At 36.6% G+C, this 10842-nt stretch overlaps 2 protein-coding genes across 3 annotated transcripts; both read left to right on the forward strand.

Annotated features, from left to right (window-relative positions):
* Nucleotides 1-1462: 1462 nt before the first annotated feature.
* On the forward strand, nt 1463-4957 carry LOC113753196 (putative rRNA methyltransferase YlbH). Of its 2 annotated transcripts, XM_027297296.1 has the most exons (10): nt 1463-1756; nt 1898-1992; nt 2136-2234; nt 2914-3018; nt 3143-3247; nt 3518-3656; nt 3909-3935; nt 4031-4146; nt 4232-4288; nt 4592-4957. In XM_027297296.1, the coding sequence occupies exons 1-10, from the start codon at nt 1591-1593 to the stop codon at nt 4691-4693; spliced, it is 1011 nt and encodes a 336-aa protein (XP_027153097.1). In that variant the 5' UTR covers nt 1463-1590; the 3' UTR covers nt 4694-4957. The 2 variants fall into 2 exon arrangements, with proteins under 2 accessions (XP_027153097.1, XP_027153098.1); XM_027297297.1 differs by lacking the exon at nt 3909-3935.
* Nucleotides 4958-6287: 1330 nt separating this feature from the next.
* On the forward strand, nt 6288-7627 carry LOC113754344 (CLAVATA3/ESR (CLE)-related protein 25). The gene is made up of 2 exons (XM_027298734.1): nt 6288-6696; nt 6994-7627. The coding sequence occupies exons 1-2, from the start codon at nt 6437-6439 to the stop codon at nt 7025-7027; spliced, it is 294 nt and encodes a 97-aa protein (XP_027154535.1). The 5' UTR covers nt 6288-6436; the 3' UTR covers nt 7028-7627.
* Nucleotides 7628-10842: the final 3215 nt, after the last annotated feature.

The following is a 10842-nucleotide window of genomic DNA, read 5'->3' on the forward strand; positions in this document are numbered from 1 at the left end:
GTTTTCACTTTCCACGAGTGTTTTGCGTTGTTGTGGTCCGTCCTTCCCTTTAGGATTAGGATACGAAGGCTTGAATGGGTTAGGATTCTTTTTTTGGTAACTCGTAACATGTTTCAATTTGAGTAGCTGGAATTAGGGGTGTACGCGAGCCAAGCTACTCGCGAGCTACTCGCGAGTAGCTTGGTCAACGACTTGGCTCGAACTCGGGTTGACCGAGTTAGAGTCGAGTTTCGAGTCAAAAATCCCCGGCTCGAGGCTCGTCGAGCCGGGGTTATTTAAATAATATATTTATAATTTAAATAATATATATGTATTATAATTATAAAATGACCATTATGGGTATAAGTTATATGGAATTTACAAAATACCCTTCGTTATCGAGCCTTATCGAGTCGAGTTTCGAGTATCAATTTTTTTGACTCGAGCCTAGGGATATATGAGTCGAGTCGAGCTCGAGTATAGCACTACTCGAGCTCGACTCGGCTCGATTACATCTCTAGCTGGAATACGCCACAACCTCCCGCGACGCATCCCAAATGAGTCATGAGGGTTTAAATTCAGGGTAAGATTCAAATTCAGGATCAAATGAGTGTGTTAAGAGTTCACTTATCACTGAACTACTTTAGTGGAAGTAGGGGCTAGGATTTTGCTTGTGTGTATGATGAACTATGAAAAACTTGGCCTTTTTTTTTTCTTTCTAAATATATAATTCAGTCTAATTATTAGATTTATCCTCTATCTCAAAAACAATTTAATATTATTATGACACACAAAGAAAAAAAAAACTTGATAAAGCGAAATTGGAATGCTAATTGATTCATTTTGTGACCTCCAAAACTTTCATTGTTGTGTCAATCAGAGATCAATATTGATAATTGCCACTTTTTCATCTAATAATAATGCAAAAGATATTAAAAAAATAAAATAAAAAGAGGGTTGGTTTGTCGGCATAGCCGTTAGAGTGGTTTGTCTCAAGACCATCATGTTGTTTTGTGGTGGTTTTGGAGGCGTGGTTCATTGCGTCCTGTCAATTCTAACGCTTTGAGCAGTAAAATTTGGAGGCGTGGATAAAATTGGAGTATTTGGTTGCAATTTTGCGGGCACAACAGCTTGCCAGCCAGGTTCAAGCTTTTAATAATTCTTACAGTTGACAAATAAATAAATCCTGCGCGGCCACACCACCAAATGTGAAAATGGACTGTCCTTATTATTTAATCACAGAGATTAATCAGCAGGGGTCACTATTGTTAAAGATTAGTAGTAGTAGTAGTAATTGATTAAAGGCGTTATTAGTTGTTCAACGACTCCTACGCCTTCAACGACGGTTGAGAATAGGCGGTACCCAGGGCCCAGGCCCATTATCGTTCGTGGGGGCGCCCAAATGATAAGATTAAGAGGCACCAAAATTTCTGGGTAAAACGAAAAACTAAATAAGAAAAGGATAGGATAAAAAAAAAAAAATAGGAGTGACTGACAAGTGACTAGTGAGTAGCGAGTAATCCATTCCGGCCAGCGCCAAAATCCTGCGGGTTTTAGTACAGCTGACAGCGGTAGTCGCAGATGTAGCAGCGGTGGTGGTGGTCTTGAGAGATGGCGGCCTTAAGTTTTGGTCACCTGGCAACAGCAACACCTCCATTCCTCTCTCCTCTCCGCCTCAACATCAATACACCGTGCTTCCATCTTGGTTGCAGTCATTTCCCGTTCACAGCCAGCATACGCCGCAACTCATGCCTTGTCACCCTCTCTTACTCCAACAGTAGCTGCCTTCCTTCGTTTTCCGCACTTGATCCATCTGTTTCTTCCATTTTTACCTAATTATTGCTGGCTTTTTTTTTTGACAATTATGTATTGAAAGCTAATAAGTACTATTGAACCTTTGCTTTTCTGGTGTTGTTAGAATCTAAAAGTCGACTCCAAATTGAGAAGGAAAGAGAGTTTCTTGAACAATATGGTCTCAATCCTGACGAGTTTTTACCCCATTCATCTCCACAGGTCCCTTTTTTTCTTTTAATTCCAGCCGCCACCCCCCCAAAAAAAAAAGTTTTGTACTTGTCCCCATCAGTTTTGTCTCATAACCTTCATAACAGCCCTGTTAAAGTTTCTAGGTTCTGACGTGTGGTTTCCTGGTTTCATAGAGGAAGAGGAGAAAAGGGCAGGCAAAGACGGGAGAAAACGGAAGGCAGGAAATCACAGAGGAACCCAAGCATCCAAGGGAAACCCATAAATTGCTTCAGGTATTTACAATTTTTTATTTGTACGCCGAAGTACTTAATTTGTAGCAAGTATGGCTTGAGCAGATATGGATGTGCAAAGTTGCACTATTGAATATCAGGTAATTGCATTGCTTCGATATCTTAACAAAAGACCAGAACCAGTTCCTGGTTGATGATATTCGTCTACTCATAAAGTTCACAATTCTAACTTTTATTGCGGCTTTTTGTTTCTGTCTCCTGAACATATGCGATACGCAGATTAAGTGTTAGATGCTATGAAGTTCATTTTCTAACAATTAACTCCTTACCAAAATGCACTAAATTCTTTGCTCCTATTATTCTTTTCTGTCAAGTAATTTGTAAATGGGAAAATGAATTATTTCCTGGAAAAGGTTAACAAATATGATGCTTATATATGTTATGCTGCATGATAGACAATAATGTCTAGCTTCAATCTTTTGGACCCTGCAAAAAGGTTGTCAATTGACACTTGTTTGAGAAACTACTGAAATGTTTGAGATTTAAATACAAGTGCTTCTTTTTATTATTATTGTTATTATTTTCTATTTCTTTGGCATGTTATGCCCTTCTCCACCCTTAGAAGAAGTATGGTTCAATTTACAAATCATGTTCTTGAAATTAGGTGCTTAGGCATAGTCATCCGTATTTGAAATCTTATACAAACTTCATTGGTTACTAGGTGCTTGCAGGAAAAGCTCGAAGGAAAAAATTACTTTCACCGAAAGGCATGGATGTACGCCCAATGATGGAAGTGGTGAAGGCTGCTGCATTTGCCATTTTACAGGTGCTTGTTTCATTATCATGGATTCTGTTCAAATTTTGGAATCCTTGTAGTCTTTCAAATCTGTGAATGCTACTGTTGTTAACAGAATAATGTTGTAAACAAATTGTTCTTTCTTCTTCTTCAGGCGGCTGGTGGTAGCCCTGCATCTCTACGGCCTGGTCGTTGGTTAGATTTATACAGTGGTACAGGATCTGTTGGCATTGAAGCTATCAGTAGAGGATGCTCAGAGGTTATCATTAGAGCCAGTAACACTTAATTTAATTATTAATATGAAAGCTGACAATTAACTCTATAGCATTACATTATTTTCTTCTCTTTTAACTGGTAATTAACATCTGCATGAAGATGCAGCATTATGCTGGTACTTTAAGCAGTTAGATTTTAACTTCATATACCATCTTTCAGTTAGATTGTTTTACAGTGTGTTCCGCAACCTATTGCTATTTCCTGTCCTCTTCACTCTTCCCTTTATTCTCTTTTCTTAATTTGCAAATCCCAGGCCCATTTTGTTGAGATGGATCCTTGGGTTGTCTCAGATGTTCTACGACCAAATTTACAGTGGACTGGTTTCCTTGATGTATCAACCATACATCCTGTCCGTGTGGAGGATTTCTTGGAAAGGGCAGAACAATTTGCTGGTATGCTGTTTTCTGGATTCACAGAATTGAAAATCTAGTTGTCATGCTGATTGAACTTTTTTCTCTATACTACCTTCCAGATCTTATCCTTTTTAAATTATTAATTTGGCCTTCTGCATATCGTATAGAATAGAGTTCATGCTTTTGGACTCCTTTAAATAAGATCTTTATCTTGTATATGCGCATATATTAGAAGCCGTAGCAATGAAGGTTCGTTTGATGTACACCTAAAAGACATGTTTGTATATGTAGTCAGGAGCTTTGAGTCTCTCAATTACGGTCAGCTTCATCAAACCTCATTTTTTCCTGTTTTTCTTTACATGAGAAGATTATTATTAGCTTCTGGAACTTTACGATTAGATTTTTTTTCCCAGGTAAACGTGCGCCATTTGATTATGTAAGTGTTACACCCCCATATATGGCAGTAGATTATGGGGTATTGATGAACCAAATTTCAAGTTCATCCGTAATTGGAGAGGACACATTTATTGTAAGTTAATTGCATATAAAAAGTAAGTTTTGTCCCTCAGTGGCTTGATTGATTAATATCTAACAAAATGCTTATTCTTTTGTAGGTAGTTGAATACCCTTTGAAAACTGACATGCTTGATTCATGTGGTTGCCTCACTAAGGTATTTTAGATAAGCTTTGGTTGATTAATTTTTCCTGATTAATAAGAACCATCTCACCTAAAAACTCAACTAATCTGAGATGAGGCTATTCTAATGATTTATAAACTCCTATACTCTCCCTTACGCCTGCCTGGACTAGTCTCTTTTTAGTCAGCTGAACACCTAAAAATACTTATCATGTATCGGCTAGAACTTTTGCATGCTACTTCACCCTATGCTTTTTTCTTTCTAAATTGCCGCATCTGTATGTTGGCTACTATGTTAATTAATAACGGGTTTACCTTAAACGATCACAAATTGCAGATAGCTGATCGGAGGTTTGGTCGGACACATCTTGCTATATATGGACCAAATTGGGCGCAAAAGAGGAGAAAGTCAGACAGCTTACTTATGGGTTTATCATAAACATGGAAGTAGGTTTTGTGGCTGGATTATTATTATTTTGTGCTAAAGACCACGTAGTCTGATATTTCTTAGCAGTGACATGTCGTGTTAGCTGTAAATTAACCTGACCATTTGATTTGTTCCATCTCAACTCTCCTTTCAGATGTAGATAAAACAAGAGATGTTAATGAAATGCTACTAGTAAACTAAACTTGGTAATCTTTGTAGTTCAGCCTTCTTGTATAATCAAAATCTCTAACGTCAATTCAGACAAGAACTTGGATATTTTCTATGGTGATTTGACACTGTTATTTCAGTTCAATGGTATGATACAAGTTTACAGGAAGTTGTTGTCGATCTAAATTTGTTGGGTTATGGTCTGTTGGATATTATGCTGTTTGCTTTATGTCGCCATTCTGTCCGGGTACATGACAGAGTCATTTGAAAACTTCTTCTACTAACCTAATTTTTAGTTGGCCGGAGTTGGAGGTTAGATAAAGTGAATATTCGCATCACAGGAGACAAAAGAAAGACGGCCTTAGCGTTTATTAACTAATGATGATCCGGTAGACCCTGTCATGCACTGCTGAGATCTTGTAGGCAATTCCTTGGATGAACTTCAAAAACTTGAGGTGGCATGTTTTTTGAAAACGGAGTTTGGACCATTCTTTCTGATACCTTGAGTTACATTGGAGAAATCCTTTCTTTATGTTATTCCAAGATGATAAAGATAAAAAGTTCCAAGTCTCTGCGTGAATCATGAAAGAACTAGCCAACAACCAAATTGTGAAATTTCATACTACCGAGCAGCTTTAGACTGTCGTTTGTGTTTTACGATCGTAGATTCTTATAATTCAATGGCAATATGTTGTCTTTAAGCTTAAAGCAGAGCAACTTTAGACTTTGTGTCATTTGTGCTTTACGCTCGTAGATTCTTGTCGTAATTCAGTGGCAATATAAAGCACATGGTGCAATCAAAATAATCATTGCCATCTTCTTCTCGGTATCAATTCTTTCCAGATTCCTGATGGGCTCTCAACTCCCATTTCTCCTTTCCAGTTCAGGCCTGATACATTTATACGTCTATTTTATGCAATGAACTCTTTTAAGCACGATGGTCCGCAAAACTGCGATATTCACATTAATTCTAGAAATCAGGCACGAGATTCTATATCTTTTTTTTTTGCTTCCATGCATCATTTTCTTGGTTCTTTTAAAATTCAGGAGGACTATGTAAGCATTAAGGGGAGTAGGGAGGTAGTGAGGTCCCATTTGGCTGCTGCATGAAAATGTGCGCACCAAAGTAAAGATTTCCGAGGTGGACCAATACATTTAAAGCAAATCGATGCAGCAAACCTTTGGATATTGCAACAAGCTACAGAAGTGTTTTGCTGCTGGAATTTCAATGGTATTTAACATAAAATTCACTAGCCGAAAAAGATATGTAGCACATAATCTAAAGTTCAGTACCGTATATTCTTTTGTTTTGTTACGGCTTTATGTTTGGAGAGACCTGTCTTAAGACAAAAGTTTCCTCACATTTTTACTTAGAGGTTCGTGTATATATATATTTATACTCGCATTGCCTTGCTCTGCTCCACTCGGACCACCCCAACCTATTTTCCCTCCTTTCTGGTGCTCGAGTTTGTCTTATAGCTCCGACTAGAAATCCTTTGTCATAAAATCGACATGGTTGGATTCCTTCTTTCTGGTAACAAACTATCTGGCAGGGTACAGATTGTATAGGATTGAAAAGTTATAAAAATGCGTGGCAGTGGTAGGGCTTTGCGGGCTACAGCTGGAGCTGTTGTGTTTGCTGCTGTCTTACTCTTATGGTTCTTGTTATTTAGCATAGTAGCCAACAATGCCTCTGATAAGGCAGCAACAAGAATTTCATCCACCAGAAACCTTAGCATTTTAACGCTGATAGCAAGTAGAAGCCGTTATCTTCCTCGACGTCCTCCCAAGTACATTTCTGTGAGCAAGAGAAGAGTGCCTGCCGGACCTGATCCCATCCATAACAGGTATCAAATTCTATATGCAGCTCTTAACTAACATAATATGCAGCTCTTAATTCCCTTGTCAACCTCTTTATTGGCTGTGCAACAACGTTATAGAGTTTGTTGACTGACTCAAGTGTTGGAAACCTTCTGAAACCTCGAACAAGTGTGATTGTATGGTTGTCTAATCACTTTCAATATGATCGTGAAATGATTTGAGGCCGATCCTTTAAGTTTATGTTCAACTCCTCCATGCAAAATTATACGAGGTGGTCTCGGTTACTCTTTGTCTATCTGATCTTTTATGTTCCGTCTCTTTAGGAGAGCCAGAAGTTCCCGACTACCACCTAGTTGAGCAAAAACGTCAAAAAGTTTAAGAAGATTCAGAAATCCCTTTGGCTTAGTCGTGGAAGAAAATGCTTTTCCGCGACACTGCGTTCCATCTTTGCTGTTGATTTAGGATATTTTCAAATTGACGTTTGACTCGTTGGGCAGCCTCAACTCACATCATTGTTGTATGATGTATAATACTGAGAATTGGAAAGAAGTGGATGAAGGCATGCTGAAGTTTCGCTGTTATCATATATGAGCAAAAATTTCTTGGGAATGCTGTTTGAGAATATTTTCTGTTTTAGAGCATCCTAATCAGTGTGTGTATTCACACAAGCTTCTCCAGCACATGGTACTTTTAAACTAGATGGATTGTGAAAGAGCTCTGAAGGGTATTCTCATGCCTCAACTTCAGGAAGGATTGACAGATTCTCATCCGCAAAAGACATTGCAGGAGAAACGAAGCATATTTCAAGAAAGGTGTCATAGGACAATGTGTTTGTGTAGGCATGCATCATGCATGGATTGAAGGGTGATTTGTCTTTTGCTTTTCGATTGGATTGGCTTTCTTTTGTTTTTAAGTGGCTCTTGTTCCCCAAATAAAGCATTTGCGCCCTGCTCGGGTTAAAGCTCTAAAAAGTGCTCTTTTCTGGATAAACAAAAAAATTTCTTTTTTTTTTTTGCCGTAATCGTGTGATATGATGGTTCCTAGATTATTAGCCAATTAATGCACCATTTCCGTCTGTTGTACATAAAAGCTTTTTTAGGTGAAGCATAGTGTAAATTTGTTGATGAGTGCTGAGAGATTTGTCCAGTGGGGAATGAGGTAAAAAAAAAGAGGGTTACGTATATGGTGAAACATGTTATAGCTCCTCCATTGGATTTTCTTGATAATGCACGTAACAACTTTATTAACGGACGCTATTTTATTTACCAGAGTCTCTCTCGACAGTGAAAACAAAGCAACTCCCCCTGCCCTTCTCTTTTCTCCCTTTTTTTTGCTTTCTTCATCTTTCTTTGCTTCTTTTTCGGTTCTTGATTTTGATTGTTTCAAGAAGTAAAGACCGGTCTAAAGTGACTGAGATTCAAATTAGGACGCCTTTTTGTTGGCTCATGCTCGTGCGTTTGATTGAGAGACAGAATCCTATTTCCTGCCTTCTCTACAAACACTAACTTGCTGCCATTGAACAATCAGTCTCTTCCGAAATCAAAGGGCACCAGTAGTTAACTTGCAAATTGAATATATATATATTTATTTATTTTTTTTTTATATTTTTTTTGATAGAAAAGATCATCTCATTCAAACAAATCTGCGCTAAGTACCTACTTGTATTAGAGCAAATCTTGGCTAACAGTTGGAGTTAATTACTCCTACATACAATAGGCGGTTTCTAATTTAGGTGCAAGATTTGTTCCTCAAATGGTTTTTGTACAGTTGTTCTGTCATATGACTGGCGAAGAACTTCTGCAGACTTATTTAAGTTCAAGTCCCGGTCTCCCGTTAGATCATCGAATTGATTTTTGTATAATTACAAAAGGAAGAAAAAAAATCTGTCTTTTTTTTTATTTTAATTTTATCTCCAGTTCCAAAAAAAAATTATTATTCTCAGTCTCGAAGCAGACACTAAATAAACCTAAAGTAAACCATCTACACCAAATATTACTGAACTTCCAATTTTACCGGATCAAGTGGTCAAATGAATTCTTTAAACAGAAACCTAACGCTGAAAAAGTTTTGGTATCAAGTCTTTTAACTTTTTTTTTTGAGTATCAAGTCTTTTAACTTTTTTTTTTTGAGTAAATCTTATATACACTGACAGTATATACACTATCACCGTTAGATTTATAACATGTGTGTAAAAGTTAAATTTCAAATTCAAATTTCGCATAGTTATTGTTCATACGACGACGCTGACGGTGTACACACTATCAATATATAAAAGATTAATCCTTTTTTTTATGATTTATGATTCGTTGTGAATTGTGATGCCTCTTTTTTGCGCAAAGTTTTTGGAGACGCTCGCTAATTTCTCCACCAACTCGGCTAAGATGTAGTGCAAAACCGGAACACACACAAGCAAAGCATGCTCTCGAGTACATACCAAAAAGATGGTAAAGGCCCCCAAAGACAAAGAGCAAAGGGCCACTTTCCTCGTGGGCTCGTTGCCACGAACAATTGCACAAAGAGACTCGCAAATGCTACCAAAAGTAACCGCAATCCTGCTTTTGATGTAATACTAGTAACTGTTTTCCTACGTCTTTAGGGCTCTAAGGCTGGCTGGCCTCCCGCAATCATCGAATGTCCCAATCTATATCTATATGTATTCAGGAAGGGATTTTTAGTAGAAACCCTCTCAATGCCTTCTAAACTTGTCATACTTTTTTCTAGATTTTTGTATTTATTTTAATACATAAAAAAGTAGTGGGTTATAACCCACCTTATCACCAATCAATATTCCCACTATCCCACTATCACCTTATCACCAATCAATGTTCCCACTATCTCACTCCCACTATCCCACTATCTTAACTCATATTTTTGTATTTATTTTAATACATAAAAAAGTAGTGGGTTATAACCCACCTTATCACCAATCAATATTCCCACTATCCCACTATCACCTTATCACCAATCAATATTCCCACTATATCACTCCCACTATCCCACTATCTTAACTCATCCTACAATTACTCCTACAAATTCTTCTTTTACTGATCGATTTAATTAACTTATCGAATTAATTCCCTCACCCTTTCTCTCAGTTTCTTATTTGTTTTGGGTTCTCTATTGATTTTATAAATGTATTGATTTTGTTTCTTTTGTGAGCAGTAGTGGAAGATATTATGTGCAGAGACTCCAGCAGAAATCAACCTTCTTGCGGCCGGCTTAATTTTCCAGGTCAGTCCCCTCTGCCTTTTAAGTATGTTTTGCTTTTGCTTTGTTTTTTGTCATGAATGATATTGCATTGATTTTCTGATCATCCATTATTTCTGAAAATTTTTTACAAAATCTTATGAACGGTTGTTTGCTTATTGTTACACTGTAAAGCAAAGATAAAAAGGTATTGCTTGCTTATATAATTGCGGATGGTATAGGTTCATGATTGAGGATTCTACTATTTCTAACATAAATTGTATATTATAAAAATTTATTTGTTTGTATTACTGAAATTTTTTTAATTATTTTTTATTGCACATTTATCACATAAAATAGGTGTTACGATAGTTATTTTCATAATTTTATTCCAAAAATGATCGTGCATGAAATAAAAAAAAGATTTTTTGATAATTAAAAAAAATAATTAAAAATGGTTTATAATTGGAGAAAAACAATTCAGATACTACTAATAACTAAGGCACTATACGCCCATTATTAAAATTGGATTAATTTTTAATTTCGTCAGAAATCCTTTTGGCAAAATTGCATTCTAGCCTTTCTTTTCTTTATCAACAATGACAATTACAACTACGTGATTCATCTATCTAGCAACAGCACAATTCAACTCATGGAATAAATAGTTCATTGCTTAAAGTACTTAAACGAAAGGTTAGAGCCAAGTCCTACTTAACACCTGCAAGTAATATATTACAATTAGAAAAAAGAAAATGATTCAAGAGGAGCAAAAAACTCACCAAACCCCTGACATATGTGCAATCGTCAAGGCACTTTTGAGCATTTAAAACTGCATTCCTTAGTTCAGGTAACCACTTCTCTGTAATTGTTTTCATTTGATTACAATGCAATTCTATTAAATTCTATTGATGCTATTTCTATATTAATTATTGTATTTTTTTGGTTAACAGTTCTCATACAATGTATCACTATTTACACATAAAATA

This window comes from Coffea eugenioides, chromosome 11 (genome assembly GCF_003713205.1).
Source record: "Coffea eugenioides isolate CCC68of chromosome 11, Ceug_1.0, whole genome shotgun sequence".
Classification (NCBI taxonomy): domain Eukaryota; kingdom Viridiplantae; phylum Streptophyta; class Magnoliopsida; order Gentianales; family Rubiaceae; genus Coffea; species Coffea eugenioides.